General features: G+C 35.6%; 1 protein-coding gene and 1 long non-coding RNA gene across 2 annotated transcripts; one reads left to right on the top strand and one right to left on the bottom strand.

Annotated features, from left to right (window-relative positions):
- The first annotated feature begins 11,924 nt into the window (after positions 1–11,924).
- On the top strand, positions 11,925–13,120 carry LOC132607432 (uncharacterized). The gene is made up of 3 exons (XR_009570265.1): positions 11,925–12,363; positions 12,519–12,615; positions 12,891–13,120. It is a non-coding gene; the product is annotated as an uncharacterized LOC132607432 (long non-coding RNA).
- Positions 13,121–16,507: 3,387 nt separating this feature from the next.
- On the bottom strand, positions 16,508–21,123 carry LOC132607433 (protein NLP7-like). The gene is made up of 5 exons (XM_060321392.1): positions 20,553–21,123; positions 19,068–19,621; positions 18,405–18,452; positions 17,459–18,311; positions 16,508–17,309 (listed from the first exon to the last, which is right to left on the bottom strand). Exons 1-5 carry the CDS (start codon positions 20,812–20,814, stop codon positions 16,585–16,587), a joined length of 2,442 nt encoding a protein of 813 aa, XP_060177375.1. The 5' UTR covers positions 20,815–21,123; the 3' UTR covers positions 16,508–16,584.

The following is a 21,123-nucleotide window of genomic DNA, read 5'->3' on the forward strand; positions in this document are numbered from 1 at the left end:
TTTACGTGTCTTCGCTATTTAGTATGTTCAAAGAAAAATGTCATTTTTTGTACTATTTACTACTAACTCTTTTATTCCAACATACCAAATGCATGGTGGAGCTAGGGTGGCGCAAGGGGTAAGCCCGATCCCCTTAACCGAAAAAATTACTTTATATATAAGGTTAAGATTATAGTTTATGTATATATCGTATATGCTATTGAGCCGAGGGTCTTTCGGAAACAGCCGTCCTATCTTGGTAGTAATAAGGTCTGTGTACACTCTACCCTTTCTAGACCCCTGTGGGATTTCACTAGGTTGTTGTTGTTGTTGTATATATCGTATATGTTGAATTTTCCTGACTTCTTTTGTGCTTGCCTATTTATATTTTGAATGCTCTCTTAGAGAAAATTTTGGTTCTCCGATGCTCAAATGACATGTTTAGAACACAAAATTCAATAGACATTTTTTACATTACGCACTTCTTCAATTCAAAATTCAAAATTCTTATTTTTTTTATATTTTGTGTTCAGTTAAATTAAGACAAATAAGATAAAACGAGAATAGTATTATTCTTTTCAAGCTTCTTCTTCTTTGTCTTTCCCAATATCTGTACCTGCTGGATTTTGGTTGTTCTTTTTGTTTTGTTTTTTGGGCATTGAGATGATAATACAATAGGCATTTGGCGGTGGAATTGAAATTTATTAGTATTATTATTTTAATTAAGAGACAAAGAGAATCTAAGTTTTTTGCTTTGCGTTTGATGAAGATCAAGGGACACCCTATATTTCAGCACTGGCCTGTCAACACGTTTAGTTTTATTTTATTTTCATATTAATGCAAATATTTAACTATGTATTTCATGGACTGTATTCTGCAACCAATAATATTCTTGTCTCCTCATCCCACCGCCTGATTTCCTTCTTACAGTTCTTGTCGCAAAGTAAATATTAGTATTAGGGCCCGTTTGTCCACGAGAATTATTCACTTGTTTTGGCCATAAAAATTTTAAATACAATTTCAATCAAAACTTATTTTTTCAATTTTTTCACTTTCTATACATTCAAACAATCAAATATTCTTTGCAAAAACTATAACCAAACACAACTCCATCCTCAATTCCAACTTCAACTCCAAAATACCAAATAAAATAAAAAATATTTGGTTTTCATGGCCAAACGCCTACTTAAATTCATAGCATTTAATAGGTGCAAAATGTTGAAAGAAAAATACAACATGTCTTTTTTTGTGTGCGCGCGCACTTATATCTTTTTAAAAATAATTTAAAAAGTTTTAAAAATAAAATAAATGGGAAATACTAACTAATTAACCAATATGGATCCGTCGAAGACCGGAGTTTTATAACACCTTGAAAGCAATCCCGAACTGATGACTGTTGGAAGAAGATTAGGAGAGTAGCATCACCTTCTAATTATAAAAACTTATATGTACTCGATGATTACATCAAATTAATATTTTTATCATCGTTAAGTTAAAATTTAGGTGAAAATGTACATTAATTAGGCATACTTAGGTGCCAAAAGAGTATATGCAGAAAAAAAAAAAGTTCGTGTTATTATTGATTTAGTGTAAACAACGGAAGCAAATAAACTTTTACCCCCTCAATTTATGGAACTTTCTCCTCAACATCGAGTTGGGATCTTCAATGAAATCTATTAAAATGTCGAATTACAACAATTCAGTAACGAAATATATTTCGTTTTGAGCTTAAGGAATGGACTATTTTTTTAGGGAAAATATCACTAATTGCCCGTCCAACCCAAACTAATTACCCGCTCATGTCCCCTCCCAAACTATTTTTGCTTCTGCCTAGCCCAGCCCAAACTAATTACACGACGTGCCCCCTCGCCGAAACCCCTTCCTCCATGATATCATCGCAGTATATTTATATATCATGATGGTGTCACGGAAGAATAAGAGAAGGACTGAAGCATTCCTCCGTGATATCATCAAATCCTTATCGTCATCTTTCATCTTTCAAGATCCAACAATAATTTTTATCGATCGATCAATCAGTTATGGAAGATTGTGATAGGTGGAAATTCCAGCAAATTAACTGATCTATGAGAAAAGAGGCTCTCTTCACTCAATAAAAACGAACAAATGAATACACACACACACTACATAATATGGTACAAAAACTGATGAGTTTACTTCATTAATGGAGATTGAAGTTCGAGCAGTTGAGAGAAAATAAGGAAGATGAAGTTGAGGATTGAATCACACAGATTTCATTGATACAAAAATGAGTTGTACATGTTCAGTTTATACAACTAAGCTACACATTATTAACTAACTAACTAACTCATTAATTAGCTAATTTCCACTAACTAGTCTAAGTTCTAGTAATTACAGTTTAGTCCCCTCAGTTGTAAGTAATGTCATTATCTTCAATACTCCCCCTCAAGCTGTGGTGTGCAAAGATATTTAGCACTCCCAGCTTGGATAACAGATACTCATGTTGTGGTCTTCCCAGCCCCTTTGTAAGTAGGTCTGCTGCTAGCTCTTTGGTGTTTATGTATCTTGTTTCAATCAGTCCCTTTTGTATCTTCTCCCTGATGAAGTGACAGTCCAGTTTTATGTGCTTTGTCCTTTCATGGAACACGGGATTTGCAGCTATTTGCATAGCTGACTTGCTATCACTGTACACTGAAATAGAAGTCTCAACTGCAATCTCTAGTTCCTTGAATAGTTCCTGTAACCAAACTACTTCTGCAACTGAGTTTGCCATGCTTCTATATTCAGCCTCTGCTGAGCTCCTTGAAACAACTCCTTGCTTCTTTGACTTCCAAGATATGAGTGAATCTCCATAATTGATGAGAAATCCAGAAACAGATCTCCTTGTGTTTAGGCAAGCAGCCCAATCAGCATCACATAAAACTGTCATTTTCTTTGATGGTTTGCTGGATAACAGAATTCCCAAGCCTGCCTGTCCCTTGATATATCTAACTACTCTCATTGCAGCATCTAGATGAGACTGTTTAGGTTGATGAAGGAATTGACTTAGAGTTTGAATTGCAAATGAGATATCTGGCCTGGTAACTGTTAGATAGAGTAATTTTCCTACCATTCTTCTATACACCCCTGCATCCTGTAACAATTTATCTTCACTTGAGATACCTCTCTTCTCATCTTCTTCTTTGTTGGCAGCTATCATCTCATCATACTCTATTGTAGTGAGTTTGGTATTGGGATCCATAGGTGTAGAGGCTGGTCTTGCAGCACCTAAACCAGCTTCAGAGATAATCTTTAGAATATACTTTCTTTGGTGCATAAGTATGCCTTTCTCTGATCTAGCAAACTCTATGCCTAGAAAGTATCTAAGTTCACGTAAGTCCTTGATTTTGAAGGTTTTCTGTAACATTTCTTTTGTCTGAGTAATAAGATCAATATTGCTACCTGTGATAAGCAGGTCATCCACATACACAAGAAGAATGAGAATAGATGAATCAGTCTTCTTGGTAAATAAGGAGTAGTCCAAATGACTTTGAACAAAACCAAGATTAAGTAGTGCTTCAGTAAGTTTCATATTCCACTCCCTAGGTGCTTGTTTCAGCCATAGAGGGATTTGATGAGCTTACACATAGGTTTCTCCCCCTGCACTTCAAATCCAGCAGGTGGTGTAAAGCCTTGAGGAAGAGACATGTAAACCTCATCATGTAAATCACCTTGAAGAAAGGCATTGTACACATCCATTTGATGGACATGCCACTGATGAGAAGAGGCAATAGCAAGGACTGATCTAACTGTGACCATCTTCACAACAGGAGAGAAAGTCTCCTGGTAATCAAGACCCTCTCTTTGATTAAAACCTTTGGCTACCAATCTGGCTTTGAACCTCTCTATAGTGCCATCTACTTTATACTTGATCTTAAAGACCTACTTACAACCAATAACTGACTTATTAGATGGTAGAGGCACAACTGACCAGGTATGATTTTCTTCCAAGGCTGAAATTTCAGTCAGCATAGCTTGAACCCACCTTGGATCAAGGCTAGCTTCCTCAAAGGTACTTGGTTCAATCTCAGTAGAGGAAGCAGCAACATGGGCCTAATAGGAAGGGGATAGGTGATCATAGCAGATGTAATTGGCAATAGAGTAAGGTGGTATGTAAGGAGGAATAGTGGAAGAGGAGGCAGTAATGTAGTCTTTTTGCCATATTGGAGGTTTTCTGCCTCTAGTGGACAGTCTAGTAGGAGGTGCTGGTGGAGAAGAGGAGACAGGGACATTTGAAGTATACATGATGGGAGCTGTAGGTGGAGGAGGAAGAGGTGATACTATAGGAAAATTAGTGGGATCAGGATCCTGAACAGGCTCATCAGCAGATAGGAATATTCTGAAATTTTCAGTGGAGTTAGTGCTGAAAGGGAAGATATCTTCTCTAAATTGAACATCCTTACTGATAAAGAATTGTTTGTCCTTTAGATTATAGAGAATATAGCCTTTGGTGGTTGGACTGTATCCCATATGAACAGATAGAATATTTCTAGGTTGGAACTTGTCATTCTTAGGTAAGGCAGCAGCAAAGCAAAGACACCCTAGAACTCTCAGGTGATTTAGAGAAGGTTTTACTTTGTGAAATGACTCAAAAGGGGATTTACCATCAAGTACTGATGTAGGTAATCTATTGATAAGATAGGCTGCCGACAGAACACAATGACCCCAGTGTTTTAAAGGAATATGACCTTGAAACCTGATTGCCCTTGCTACTTCTAGAAGGTGTCTATGCTTTCTCTCAGCTATACCATTTTGCTGAGGAGTATGGATACAAGTTCTCTGATGAACAATTCCAAGAGAACTAAAAAGTTTTTGACATTCATGATTAATAAACTCTGTTCCATTATCAGTTCTAATGATTTTAACAGAAGCAGCAAACTGGTTTTTTACCATAGTTAGAAAATTCTGTAAGATGACCAGAACATCATATTTGAACTTTATTAAGAAGATCCATAGCATTCTAGAGCAATTATCAACAATAGTGTCAAAGAACCTGTTACCATCATAAGTAGGCACTTTGTAAGGACCCCAGACATCACAATGAACAGTATGAAACACATTTGCAGTTCTAGAATTGCTAGTAGGAAATGACAATCTAGTTTGTTTAGGTAGTGGACACACAGTACATTTGTGAACTTCTTGAGTACAAGAATTGAAAGGTAAAGAGAAAATATGAGTAAGAACTTTGGAAGAGGTGTGGCCAAGCCTTCTATGCCAAAGACAAATATCAGTAATAGAGGTGTTAGATTGAGGAACATGATGTATAGTACTAGAGTTCTGAGCAGCACAAGAGTTAATGGATGAGGATGACGTGCCTCTACTGAGAGCTTGAACAGGTAGAAGGTAGAGTCCACCAGACTGTCTACCTAGTAATTACAGTTTAGTCCCCTAAGTTCTAAATAATGTCATTATCTTCAATAAAAACATTTTCAAGAATGGATGTTTATTGGCTGGGAAAATCAGAGGCAAATAACATTCGGCCATCTAATTTATAAAATATGTACGCACAATGTAGGTAGTGTATAGTTTATACTAAATATACATATACTATACATATATATCTATACACAACATATACTGTCAAAGCGTATAAATTGTCTATACTTCGATCGTGTGTAAACTAGTTGGACAAGGAATATTCCTACGTAAGTTTCCTTTTTTGGTTTCTTGTGATGGTGGGGATTATATAGTCCTTTTTAATATAATGAAAGGGGTGAGCTGGCTCCTCCCCCTATTCTAAAGAAGATATTTTTAATCACTACATGATTTGGCTATGAAAAAATTGATTGGCTGTCTTGCATGAATGCAACATTGAGTGTGACTGCACGAATAATGGTTATTGTTGATAATTTGATATAATTGATTATGGATTCATTTATGCAAATGTATCTTCTTCTTTGTCTCTTCTTGGCCTTTTCAAAGTTACTGTCCAACCGACAAAAAGAAAACGTGGAAAAGAAGCATTGGTGAATTATTTTGCATGTACATTTTCATGAATTCTTAATGCTAATATAAACTATAATTAATCAAAATCTTTATAAATAACAAAAGGACTTAGTGCAAACTGCAAAACGGTGCACAAGATTTGGTTCACTGCTGTGTGAGATTGTGAGTCATTAAGTAAGATTAATTATATCAGATTATCAGGGTTTCTCTTTGAAAGATCGTAGTATACATAAGTCTCAACAAGGAATTACGTACTCAAACGTTATTATCTAACTAATTAAGAGCTATTGTTGAACGTACGAACAAAAATTCATATTAATAGCTAATTAAAAGAAAAGAAAATTACGTTTAAGGTGTAAAAATACTTTTAATAATGTAAGAATTTTTGGGAAAACGTGGGTGCTTGACCGAAAGCAAATAATACCACATCTACCCATAGAGATTTTAGTCCGTCTGAATTACTGGGCTATAAATTAATAATTTAAACTGGATAAATATTTTTTTTAAGAAATATAGAGTTTGAATCAATTATTGGCTTATATCGAGCCCACTACCTACACTCTAGCTCTGCCCCTATCTATGGGTGGAAAAATTGACCCAAACTCAAATAACTCGCCTAATCTACTCAAGTTTTAATGATTTAGGTTATCGTGATTTTGATGATGGACTGATTTAAGGTATGCCCAAGTTCACCCATATAATATCAGCAGCCCAAGTAGACCTATTGTGATACCCAATCTTAGACTAATGAAAATGCTCAATCGTAAACCATGAAAATGTGTTTTTCTAATAATGCTCATTCGATCTTGATGTCTAACAAATAATGCATTGCAAAGCACTATTTTATTTATGTTATAAGTATCTTTTATATTAGTGGAGTCATGAAATGTAAGTTTGAAATATTAAAAATGATGGATCAAGTTGGGTAGGATTATATTGTGCAGAGGCGGATTCAGTATTTAAATCTTGTGGGTTCAATTTTAAGATTTTTAGTATTGAATCCTTACATTTTAAAAGTTATGGGTTCATATCTACTATATATTATAATTACTTACACATAAATTTATGATTTGTGTCGAAAGTTAGGGGTTCAATTGAACCCCCACTTGATAGACTAGATACGCCCCTGCTATTGTGTATTCATCTTAACGCAATCATCTTTGCCCATATTGTTAGGATCGGGAATCCAGGATAGTGCGGAATTAGACAAAGCAGTCAATATAAAGACAATAACATAAGATAATAGGAGACAAAGATTTAACATGGTTCGGTCAACTTGACCTACATCCACAGCCAAAAGAGGAGCAAATTTACTAACTCCAACGGATACAAAAGAGAGTACAAAACAACAAAAGAGAGTACAAAATTAGAGTAATTAAATACTCTAATATCCCAAAAACCCAAGAGAATAACCTCACAAGATCACTCCAAAAAAGGGTTCACATAAATGTTTTCCAACACAACTCTCTTACAAAATACTCTCTATAGAAGAACACAAACTCAACTAAGTTCTTCTCCAATTGGTGTGTTTACAACTATGGGAAGCTCTTCTATTTATAGTCGCAAATCCTTGGGCTCCAAGTAGTAGTAAGAGAAAATATTTTCTCCTTCACACACAAACTTGCTCTCCAAGAATAAATCAAACTTTGGCTCCAAGAAATACATGTGACCAAGCAAATTGGCAGATGCCAAAGAAGGCCACATCTTACAAATCTCCACCTTGGCCTGATTTTGGCCAATATAGTAAATATGTTTGACCTTCTCCATAAAGCCCTGAAGGGCATATTTCAGAATTTCATGATGTCAGAATTAGACGGATCTCCGTCTGATGTAGAGACAGTAGCAACACCTGTAATAATAGATCCCAACAACGTGTACAACGTTCCAGACTCACTTGTCTTCATAACCAAAAGTACATCTTGAGAAACTCCAAGAACTCCAGCTCCACCTTCATCCATATGAAATGTGTAGAGCTTCTGCTTCAAGTAGAGTCTATTCTGTACTGTCCTTTTCATATATAGGTCTTCCCACATGCCTTTAGCAGTGGTCTCCGAAGCTACTTCACATAATACATCATCAGAGAGATTTAGTATAATACTAGATCTCGCCCTTTTATCAAGGCTGACAAACTTAGATCTCGCCTTTTTATCAAGGCTGACAAACTCCTTGTTCGTCATTTTTTCTGATTTGTTCTCCTTTCCTTGCAGCGCCATATCCGAACCATCCTGAACTAGGATAGCTTCTATTTTCAGCTACCACATACTGAAGTTTGCACTTCGGTCAAATTTCTCAACATAAATCTTCATTATCGTCATTAGGGGTGTACAAAGTAAACCGACAAACCGCACCAAACCGATAAACCGAGTCAAACCGAGAAAAAAACCCGACTAGTGGTTTGGTTTGACTTGGTTTGGTGTTGGAAAAAAAAACCCGACCATAATTGGTTTGGTTTGGTTTTAACTAAAAAAAGTCAAACCGAACTAAACCAACCCGACATTACATGTATTCAATTTTTAAAATATTTTATACGTAAAAATATTTATTTGTAAAGTAATTTATAAATATTTCTTAAATTTTTTCGTAATTTCTTATCTATTATCATATTATTCAAGCTTGAACTTAGAATTTTGAATGTCAATAAGTTTTATATCTTATGGATGTTAGTAACTCAAATAAAGTCCAAATTAAAACCAATTCAACACTAATCCTAACAAAAGAAATTCAATTTACCACTAGAAATGACAATAATGTTGGATATATATTCTTTAGTTTTGCATAATTGATTTAGAGAGTAAAAATACATAACTTAAGTTCTTTTTCTTTGTCATATAATAATACTTATTTTAGCATGACTTAGTATTTTTAGATTATGGTCATTTTATTTTATGGCTTGTTAATTAGCAATATTTATTTTAACCGATTATATTAGCTTTTGTTGAATATTTTAATACAATGTCATCACTCTTCTCACATTTTGTGTTATTTTCTTAAGAAACACCTTAATTATATAATTGTATCTTACTAGGACTAAAGAAATATTTAAAGTAAAAGTTATATGTTTTGTATCAAGACTATTCCGAAAAAAATTTCGAAAAATCCGAGAAAACCGAACAACCCGAACAACCCGAGAAAACTCGAGGTTGAAAAACCCGAATTTTATTGGTTTGGTTTGGTGTATAAATTTTAAAACCCGACGCAATTGGTTTGGTTTGGTGTTTAAAAAATCCGAACCAACCCGGTCCATGTACACCCCTAATCGTCATAATGACTACTAGAACAAAACTCGGATTAACTAGGTTCTGATACCAATTTGTTAGGATCGGGAGTCCGGGATAGTGCGGAATTAGACAAAGCAGTCAATATAAAGACAATAACAAAAGATAATAGGAGACAAAGATTTAACGTGGTTCGGTCAACTTGACCTACATCCACAACCAAAAGAGGAGCAAATTTACTAACACTAACGGCTACCAAAGAGAGTACAAAACAACAAAAAAGAGTACAAAATTAGAGTAATTAAATACTCTAATATCCCAAAAACCCAAGAGAATAACCTCACAAGATCACTCCAAAAAAGGGTTCACACAAGTGTTTTCCAACACAACTCTCTTACAAAATACTCTCTATAGAAGAACACAAACTCAACTAAGTTCTTCTCCAATTGGTGTGTTTACAACTATGGGAAGCTCTTCTATTTATAGCAGCAAATCCTTGGGCTCCAAGTAGTAGTAAGAGAAAAGATTTTCTCCTTCACACACAAACTTGCTCTCCAAGAATAAATCAAACTTTGACTCCAAAAAATACATGTGACCAAGTAAATTGGCACACGCCAAAGAAGGCCACATCTTACACATATAAACTTTGGGCAGAGTTGAATAATGACTCATTTATTGTTTCAGTTTAATTTAACTCATCTAAATTCAATCCAACACATCCATTTGTCACCCCTTTATTAGAGGGGTGTGTGGCAGAGAAGGAACAGAAGTGTATAAGTTTAATTAATCAAAAGATCGAATGCCACATCGAATAATAAAGGACCACTAATTAATAAGGTAAACCATACTATTTAGCTGGTTGCAAGAGTTCACGAAAAGACACTTTTCAACCAAATCCAAGAAATACATATCGTAGTTTGGAGTATTATATTATCCTTAACTTTTCTTTGATTCCTTAAATAAGTGAAAAAGACGTAAACATGATTCCGCTGATATGTTTTTTTTTTTTTTAAGTATTATTTGCTTTTAACAATTCTCAGTATTTATAACACATTTACGCTCAACCATTCTAAAGAAACCAACTCGAGTTATTTGTTCATCAGTTCTAAGTAAACACAAATAGGATCCTAGCAATTGCATTCGGTAGCCACTTTTTAGTTTTAAGTCATATTTAATTTTTTTAATTAGTTTTACTTGTAGCCGATTTGACAAATTTTAGACAAAAGTTTGCTCCTCCCCCTTCAAAAGCTTTACTCGATATTTGGTTAACAGAGATTTAATGACACCCATTGCTATGGGAGGTACCAACATATGTAATTCTCTTTTCACTCTCAGCGTTTCATTATTATATTGGATGAATAAATCAATGGATGAGGTACCATGATTAAAATGAAACGGATGAATAAATCAATGGATGAGGTACCATGAATAAAATGAAACGGATGAATAAATCAATGGATGAGGTACCATGAATAAAATGAAACGAATAAATCTATTTAAGGGTGAAATAGAATAAATTGAGTTGAGGTACCACTAGGACTGAAACAAAATAAATTGTCAAACTTCAGATATTCTAGTTTGAAATTTGAGATTGCAAATTAAATGTCTGAACTTTGAGACTTATATATGAAGTTTGCTTGCACAAACAAAATATTAAGGGTATATCAACAAAGCAAGAGAATCTCGTATGCAATGTTCATTCTCTCAACAAAGGGATAGCAAAATTAGCGCAAACTCATTTAACCCATGCAGTCTCCCTAAGTTAGCCCATCTGTTTGTTCGGCCCATCTTGACCCGCACAACTTCAGCTCAAATAGCCCATTTGGCACACCTAATCCTGTTCAAGAACATTAAGAAGCCATGCGAGTTTACTCATGTGTGGTCTAGTACATCCTTCACTACTACTTAGTCCTTTAAAACCACTTTAAGCTATAATTTTTTTTTATATCCGGTGTTCGGTATCCACATTGGAGTCTGATAACTCGGGTTCGAGCCACGTAGGGTCCATTTGGGGCTACCAAGGATGTTTTCATACTCAAGGGTCGAATCCGGAACCTTTAGTTAAGAAAGAAACAACCCCATCCGTTGCACCACATTCTTTGGTACGGTGGTCTTTAGCCATAAAACTTAGTGACAAATATTTATCACTTATAGTCTGAACAGAAAACATAGAGAATTAGAGATGTCTTTCTTATTACTAGTAGATTTCAAATCTTTGGCCATTTCAACAATAAACAAAGATATAAAGTAGAGAATATATTCTTTCTTCAAAACTTTTTTCAGTTTATACTTAAGAGGAAAGGAATAAATGCAAGTTTCAATGAATCAGCATATCACTACACAACACCGACTTCATGCCTTTTTTCCCCCCCTTTTTTTTTTGGTAGTTTATTTGCATCTTCGTTGTTCCTTTTTTTATTTTATTTTTCCTTTTAGACATTTTGGGCTTCTTTTCGAGTAATATTCTCCAAAAAATGACACCAATCCGACACGATTAAGCAACTTATGCTATTCGCAAGAATCACTTTCCTCATCAACTTCACTTTCTATAGCTTTCTCTTTTTCGGCTGATTTACGCAAATATCCCTTCTTAGTGAAAGTAACCCTTATTAAATTACCTTCAGCGTAGATTTTAATATTTGTTCATATATTTAGATTGTCGTCTATCGTTTGTAATAACTTAAAAATTTTTAGGCGTGGAGCTAACATGATTACATAGATTTTCAATTAGTTCAAAAGGAATTCTAAATCGTAGCCTAAAAGGTCCATTTGGTGCAAGAAGAATAAAAAAAATGATCATTTGCCAATTATAACTATCCTAGAGATCACAACCGGCGAAAAATTCACCTCTTTCTCCCCTTCTTATATTTTTGTTAAACTTTCATCTCTAACACAAGTAAAGTATGTGAGAAAAGCAACATTCTATTTACGCTATAGATTCTCAAGAAGTCAGAATTTCTAGACAAGTCTTGAGGAGGTGCACATCCAATTAAAAAATTGGGTGCTGCATCCTGCTTTCCATTTGCCTCTTGTCCATCCAACTGAAATTGTATAAATAGGGGGTAGCATTTGCAAAGTAGAAATCAAGTCCTTGCACATTGCATCCAATCAATTGTTTGTAACTTGGACATATATACTTTATCTTATATTGGCCTTTGTTTTTCATCTTTCAAGATGCAAAAGCAAGATAACCAACCTCCTCTAGGTATGTGCTTTTTCCACCTACAAAAGTATACACAATAATATCACACTCATTCTGAAATGATTTTAGATCCCGAATTCGCCTATACTCGTGGCGCTAAACTCACTTCCTTTTTTTGTTTAATTTCTCAACTTTTTTTGGTTTTTTGATGATTAAAGGCTATCCTACTGAAGTTACTCCAAATGAAGCCAAGAAGAAGATGAAGGGCTGGCCAAGAAGTAAGCCAAGAGGAGAAAGGGGGTTCCTTGAAGGATGGTAAGTTTGTTAAGTCATCAAAAGTTTTTGCAAATATGGTCTCAGCCTATGTTGCTCGGACATCCAAAAATGCCTGGGTGTGCGTCATATTCTTCAAAAGTAATATATATTTTAGAGGATCAGACTCGAGAGCGGTGACATTTTTGAAGTGTTCGAGCAACATAGGTCTCAACAGACAGAGATATAGTTCTCTGCTAAATAAATCAAGTATATTAAAGGCTTTTCTAATAAATTCTATCATGAATTCTGAGTATACTTGTCTTTGTTTTATGCAGCCTCTTTGCACTATGCTGCTGCTGGCTATGTGAAGCTTGCTTTGACTAAATATTTGGGATATGACTCATCTAAAGGCACAAACTGGTGTTTGTCTATTCAACTAGTGATGCAATATGTACTCCTATGTGATCCTTCACTTTATCATGTAACCAAATATGTTCTTAACATCTGAGACTTTGTATGATGATATAATATTTCTTGTTGTTCAATGAAGAATATGGTTATCTTATGCCAAACCTCTCTATAACAGTCATCCTCTATAATAATATTTGACAATAATGGCCAAGTTTTCTTTGGAACTTGTTTTTCATGTCAATGTTATGTTATGTTGCATGTTCTCTATAATAGCATTTCACTATAGCAACCAAAAAATATCCGTACAAATGAAACCGTTATAGAGAGATTTAAATGTTGTTCTTCAACTCAGTAGTCTTGATTTGATCTGCCTAGATCAAGTTAGGCATATTGAAGCCAGTATGGATCTACTTGTCTCATTTCAACAAAACAACAGAGTTTCCCTTTTCAAATTCTAAGTTTAACAACCAAAGCTTATAGGCACAACTCAGAAGAGTTCTGTTAACAAGTTGGCTGCAAATGAACATGAAATGGAGGTCCATTAACAAAACTAAAGTAATTTAAGAAAACGAATAGCAATCTGAAAGCAAGAATACATCAGAATCCTCTCTGAAAAGTTGATCAAGAGAACACTCCTCTCTTGAACTAGTAGAGGCTGCATCATCCTCACTGCAAGAACACTTTTCTTTCTCATTTTCACATATAACAACTTGAAGATAGTTAAATTCAATAACTTTCGTAAGTTGATCTTTAAAACAAAAGCCGTTACTATACCATTTCCTTCAACTTAGTATTAATCTCTTTAAAAAATGTCTATTGCAATTTTCCTTTAAACAATATCTACTAAATAAAAATCAACATAGAGATACATGCGGTAACTAAGAAGACTGGCCACCCGTCACATGAGGGACTTCCAGAAGAGGTCAATCAAGCTGAGCAGTAGAGTGGTGTGTTCTTAGAATTTGTGTAGCTCTATAAAAATGAGAGAGAGGTCTTGTCAAGATATTCTTGGATGAAAAACTCAGCAATTCTCTGAGAACAAACGCCTTTCTTTTTCCATTTATACATGCTAAATAAAGCAAAAAAAAAAAAAAGAACTTTGGCGGTGCAAGATTCAAACGAAGTCAATATGAAAATCTTGCTACAAAGATTATTAAATCATATCAACTTCCTTGCGTAGCTTCATTTTCTTCATATAACCTGTAATTCCGAAAGAGCTGTACTTGTAGAGTTCTCGAACATATCTATCATCCAGCCATGAAAAATTACGTGTAATCCCAGAAGATGAAAGGCATTATCAGTTCCTATTAATCCAATAACAAGTAAACATTCATAAATTGATTTGTGAAATAGCAGTATAGTGACTTTTCAGAGGCTGCCTTTTTTATAGCTTGATAAAAGTTCTAGGGGCTAATTTATGATAATAAGCTTGTCCAGAGAGATCCGTGGATGTATATGTACATACGGCTGTGAACTCGTGCATACCTTCTCATTCACTCTGACTAACATCATTTGGAGGACTGCATTAGATACTAAAGGAATCAAGAATTTAAATACCATTATAGTTGTTCATAACTTTAAGTCACCATGACAGTAGGAGAGAGAGTGATTAGAGCATGTACCTGAGTTACATCCGAAATAAACAAAATAGAAACAGGGAAATCAAGATCACATGGAGGAAACACGCTCTCTCGTTTAGTTCAAATTCGTAGGACAAATTCAAGGCAGTGCAGGAAACATGAAAATTGACACACAGATTAAAATGTTCAAAGGCGCATTAAGCAAAATACGACCAGAAGACTATCATTATGCCTGAACTACTGTGTCAAACAGGATACTCTTCCAGACATCACACAGATGCACAAGAAAAGGAAAAGCATGTCATCTAATGCAGATAGGACCCCGATTAAAAGATGCCAGAAGTGCCCTATTTTCCATTTCAAAAGCTCCTCTATATTAGCAATACAAACCCAAAATATCAGCTAAGTGAAAACCAGATCGCCCCAGTGAGCGACACAAATTGTTGAAAGCAACAAGACATGAGGAGTATGATATCGACGAGATCATCATCCTCCACTTTAACAAACCAAATACAATAAGCAACCCCCATTCTAAACAAGAACTGAATGTTCTTCCTTTTCTTTCGTCCATCATCACTGTATTTTGAATTTGATGGAATGGCTCGCCAGCTAGGACAAGTATTTAGGTGCCTAATCTCTAGAGTGAGAACTTCGTAACCGAGTTTTTTTCCATCTTCAAGAACAGAAACCAACTTGACAGCACCATCAACGCGGTTAGACTTAAACGGAGGAACAAACTCAAGGGTAATGCACAAACTAAGATTTTGTGGATTGGGGATTGGTAGCACGTAGCGCAGGTGACTGGCTTCTATGTGGTAACATGAAGTTTGAAAATAATTATTCTTCTCCAAAACCAAGGTGTGACTGCTCTGACACATTGGTCTAAAGCCCCAGGTGTCACGACATTTAATATCTAGACTTATAAAGATTTCCACATCCTCGTCGAGCAAAGCACTGAACGGGGAGTGTACGTCATGAAGATGGGGGGTCAATTGAACCGCACCACCCAAGGCACGACGGACATCAAGGACGGTCGGTGGCTCTGATACGATTTGTAACAACCTTGAACCTAAGTCACACCCCAAAAGCTAGCTATTAAGGTGGGAGAGCCCAGGGCTATTTAAATACACATAAGCATATTATGCCCACCGATGTGGGAGATAACATCAAAGAAGATATAACAAAGCTCAATGAGAGAGATGGTTATTAATTTTCGTTCAGATGGTGATGAATTTGCTTCTGAATTTGCACAAAGAAGATGTAACGTTTTTATGTAACATCTAGACGAGTGCTTGGGTTTAGTCTTTCGTTTGGACTCTAATTCCTAATTATAGTGGGATTCTTTTCACAAATTGATTAGGAAAATTAAATGGCCCGGCGGTTCCTGATTATAATGGGATTCTTTTGACAAATTAATTAGAAAAACTTACACGGAATTACTAATATTAACTACACAAATTACTGAAAATTCTGGGATATCATATGATTGTTATTAGGACACAGAAAATACTGGAATGTTTGGAAAGCCTTGGAAATAGCCTTAAATTATCATTGCATTGAAACTGGCTTAGGAAGAGTCTATGTTTTTGTGAAAGAAAATTGAGCCTTAATTATAATTGGAGGGAGTTTTCTAGCATTAAAGAGACGAAGGAATAAACCGTTGAAATATGGCTAGTTCCCATTCAACAGTTTCTTTTTATTTTCCTTTCTATGAAGGCATTAAGATTTCTAAATACACAGACTATCACTGTATTTCATAATTAGGGGTGGAACTATCGCTATATATGAAATTTTTCTCTTACATAAATGCACAATAAGAATAATCGTGGTTAAATAATTCTACTTAAACAGCTGATATAGTACCATTGACATCATTGGCTTTCTTTCTTTCGTTTATACATTGCTAAAATAATGCAAATATGAACTTAGGAGACTCGACCCAAACGAAGTCAATATGAAAATACTGTTTTAAATGATTTTTGAATTACCCATAGCACATGTTTTGACACATAATCACATACAAAACTACAGGTAAACTTTACAAGTTTATGGTTTGTACCAGCATTTTGATTGATCTATTACCCACTGATCTCCATTCGCTTAGACAACTTTCCAAATCATCGTTACAAGTTATGAGTACCCAATCATCATCTGTATCCTGATACTGAATGCGAAAAGTTCCAATCTTCAACTCTAGCCTATCGGCCACCTTGTTTTCCAGTTCTCCAAACTGTGATGAAAATGAAAGTCGAAATCTGATAATGTATTCCCCATATCTTACCTTTATTATTGCAGTTTCTCCATTTTGCAAAGCAGTAACAGGTGGACTTCTGGGAACATCGACAATGCTAGCCAGCAGTTGTGCAAGAGGAGGACAAGAATTTTGGGGGACTGAGCCACTGGATTCAGGAACTCGTTTATCTGTTCCGACTAATACACCAAAATTGCTGAGAGTAACTGAATTTGATTTTTCATTTGGCATTTCTTTTGCTAAGTTTCCAGATGTGAATGTGGTTGATTCTATCTGCTGAAGTAGTAAACCGTGATGGATCGGTTTCTTCAAGTTGGTTGAAGAGTTTGAACCAAATTCAAGCATAGGTTCTACTGGCCACGAAGTACCAGTAGATGCTTTCTCAACCAAATGGGCAGCTTCATTTACATGCTCTCTGATTTGGTCAAAACAATTACTACTTGATTTCTTCATCCGAGGCCACCTGGAAATCCCTTGCTGCCTACAAATTCTCTTGAATGTTGATCGACTGACTACATTCAAAGGGTACAAAGAAGTACAAGTTTCATTTTGATTGTTGCTTCTTCTGACAAGGAAGGGAGGGAAAATCCAGTATAAAATAGCATATGAAAGAAACAGAAAACCAGAAATGAAAACAGATCCTACAGGGCTTAATACTTACCCCCAAGGCAATTGGCAGCATCATTGAGATTTCTTCCAAAAAGTTGCCTAAGAACCTGTGACGTCTTCTTTTCATCATTTTCAAGAATTGAGGATGTAATCTTCTTTGCATTAGCATCACTCGTTGCTTTGAATAATGCAATATCATATTCCGGCATTTGCTGCATGGGCAGATCTTGTTCTTTTGACCCAAGTCCACCTGGTGAGGCTAACAATCCATGTCTGGTGTCTACTGTTTGGGATTTTAGTTCTGCCACTGGTGCGAAAGGAAGCTTCTTGCCAACAGACAAATCAATAATTTTAAAATGTCCTTCTACTTTGGGTTCCATCCATTGCATAACTTTAGAATTCTGCAATATTTCCCTCGTTGTTGCAAGAATAGAAACCGCAATCTGCAATTGCATTTTCTGGTCTGTGCTGCTATGAGGAAGGAAGAATTCTAGAACACAGGTTTCCTCTCTGGATAGACTACTGTATACGGGAATAGCCAGACTGCTCTGCAACCCAAACATGCGTGCATAGTGTGCCAAGGGATACTCACTTTTCCCGAACAGGCTAATATCTGGACAAAAACATGCATCAAGAGAGGAAAATGCCTTACCAGGAAGCCCTTGTTTATCCTGTAAGAGATGTTCCAAGCAAGCCTCTCGGAAAGCCCACATATGAGCTTCTACTACATAAAATGCAAAACTAGGACCACAGGTAAGTCCAGTGAATCTGTTGCCGCAAATCACAGCATTTTGATGACTGAAAGGAAGCCAGGTCTGAGCTAAAGGTAACTTGTGACGTTCACACACTGCAGAAAGCAGTTCGAGGATTTCAACCTGTGTGTTTTTGAAGTCTTCATTGCAAGTCTGGTTTAGAAATATTACGAAGAAACTATTAGTTCAAGCAAGTTAGATATTGTTGAAAATAAATTAGGAACCTCGGTGATTCTAAAAACTAACCAATGTATCTCGCTGATCAAATGTTTCTGTGCTTTTTAGATTGGTTGCCTGCAAAAGATCGTTGCTTAGTTACTATGGACTTCAAAAGATGTGAAATTGGTGGAGTTTAACTGTGGGATTTCCACAGCACGGATAGAATGATGAAAGATGCTTTTGTTTTAGCTAGAGAAGAAAGGTGAAGTGGATGAATTTTCAGAAATGATAATGTTTTTTGAATCCTCATCTCGGTGTCTTAAAATTACCTTCTATGCAGATATCCAGAATAGGTAATAATTGGCTAGCCTTGCCAGTAAACCAAAATCCTGATCTTTTAATCTTCAGATTTGCGAAATGAACATGGAACTTTACAGTAATAGCCTCATATCAAGTAACTTTTATCAGGGATTTGACTGGAAGGATAGCAAACAAATTAATACTTCCATAGAGGTGAAAGCATAGTGCAGTTCGCAGTGAGGCCTTGTAATACTTGCATCTTTTTAAAAAGAAAAAATCCAAATTTACAAGTGGATTTTAAGTACAAATAAAGAGTTGAACCAAATTAAGTTATATATCTGGTAAATAGTTGATTTAGTAAGAAGCTGTATGTAGGACCGAGATGATCCAGCATTTGAGTGTATAACATGAAACTGAAAAAAATGGTGGCAAAAGCCGCAAAACAGTTACCTCTAACGCTTTGCAGACTTTGTCAAACTCTGGCGCATAATTGATCTTCTCTGATGTCATTATGAGCTCAAGAACACCAACACAGCGATCTCCTTCAAATACTGGAAGTGCTAAGGTTCCGCGAATATTGTAGAGTAAAGCATGATCTAACTGTGGAAATTCTTTGCTCGAGTAATATTTGACATTTGGAGTCCACTCTGGGAATTTCATCTTAAAGACACGTCCAGGAAGCCCGAGGCATCCATCATTCGTACCATCAACAGAGTAATAATACATCACTGAAATCATCCTATAATGATGAAGTCTCGAATTTGTGGAATCAATAGCAAACGGTTGCCCACAAGTTGCAAGTATACACTGACTACTGGTCTTCACAGGTGCCCAAAATTGAACTAGGATGTCTTCTCCCATTGATAAAATGTATTCAACTGCCTGAGAAATCCTTTTTTTAATATTACAAAAATCTAGACTACTGGCTTTCTCATATGCAGGGCTCTTTCTGAGGCTTCTATCAACATCTCCAGGTGAACCATCAGGATATGATGCAGAATGGCCTGTAAATACATTAATCCATAAGATGCATTAGTCGTATTTGCTATGGTAATTAATCCTTTGCATTAGTTCACATCCATAAGATGTCTTCTAGCTGAAAACTAGAATGATAATAAAATAGACCAATTATGTAGATATCATTTTATAGGCAAAGAAAAGGCTACAGGAACTAAGACAAAAAGAAGTTGATGAGAGGTATCAATTTAACTACAAACAGGCCAAAATGCTATGTTTGGGGTCAAGTTCCATAGCCTTCTCATTAATATGGGGAAAAAACCACAATCCATAGTATATTGCCTGACCTTATTTATACATCAAGTACCATTCTTCACAGATATTAGGTTCATTTTTTCCCATCTTAATGCAAAATTTCTTTTTTCATGCGTGATGTTATCCTGACTGAGGTCATGTTATAGCACCCTCTCCTGAGCATGAACTGATTCAGCTAGTTTGGACTCGAGGATGTGAACGGCAGATTTAAAGAGGGCACAGGCAGGACAGATGCAGGGTTAAGTTTGAATTTTCCTTCGAAACTTAGAAAATAATGATGTAAAAAGTTCACTTTGCTGCTGTACATCTCTTCACATAATTTCCATTGCACTTTTCCTTAAATAAATGGTCTTTACCCATATATGTAGAAAACATCTCGAAAATTCAATATCTAAGTTTATCCCCTAGGGGGATTAAGGTAGGCATGGGGACGAAAAAAGGAAAGAGAGGTTGGATACGTGAATTTCCACCTTGTTGGTGATAGTTAGATTCTCACCTTAATAATCGCCTTCCCTTATGTATTCACAAAATTAAAGACTATTCAGGCTATTGCTTCAATTATGCAGAAAGTACTGAGGCAACATCCAGTGATCAATTTGATTCTCATAATACAATATAAACTAAACAAAAGTCAGCCTTTTGAATCTTAGGAAAAAAACTTACTGGAAAAGTGTTGATCATTGCTAATCCTCCTAATAGCACTGATGCTGCTTCCATCATAACAGCCAGTATCATTGCAATCAGAAGAGCTCCACAAGGGGGATAGCACAATATCAGCTAATGGGCTGATAGGAGGGAGGTTTAAATAGCAATAATCCAGATTATAGAGATTTACCGGCGATTCTATTTGTACATCCATAATTGTTGTACATTCTTTTTCTTCTTCTCCTACTACAAATTCTTGAATTTGTAATTGCTCAGCCATTAGACAATAGGCATGGTAATGTTCTTTGAAAAACTTCAGCTTTATAGTGGCAGGGGCTAACGAGGAATGGACCTTATTCTCTGTGCTGGAGTCTTAAAAAAGTCCTATTAATTTGAACCTTTAGAAAATTGAGTATTTTATTCTAGTTGAACCTTTGGCCTTGTACTATAATTGGCTCTTGGAGCAAATTCAAAGTAGTGGATGACTTTGTCAATGGAACTTCTTAATTGGTGTTGCTGAACTTTTTTGTGTTTCCAGTGAAGGAAATTTATAACTATTTGAAGATATGGGAAACCAGGCCAAATGTAA

This window comes from Lycium barbarum, chromosome 8 (assembly GCF_019175385.1).
Source record: "Lycium barbarum isolate Lr01 chromosome 8, ASM1917538v2, whole genome shotgun sequence".
Classification (NCBI taxonomy): Eukaryota; Viridiplantae; Streptophyta; class Magnoliopsida; order Solanales; family Solanaceae; genus Lycium; species Lycium barbarum.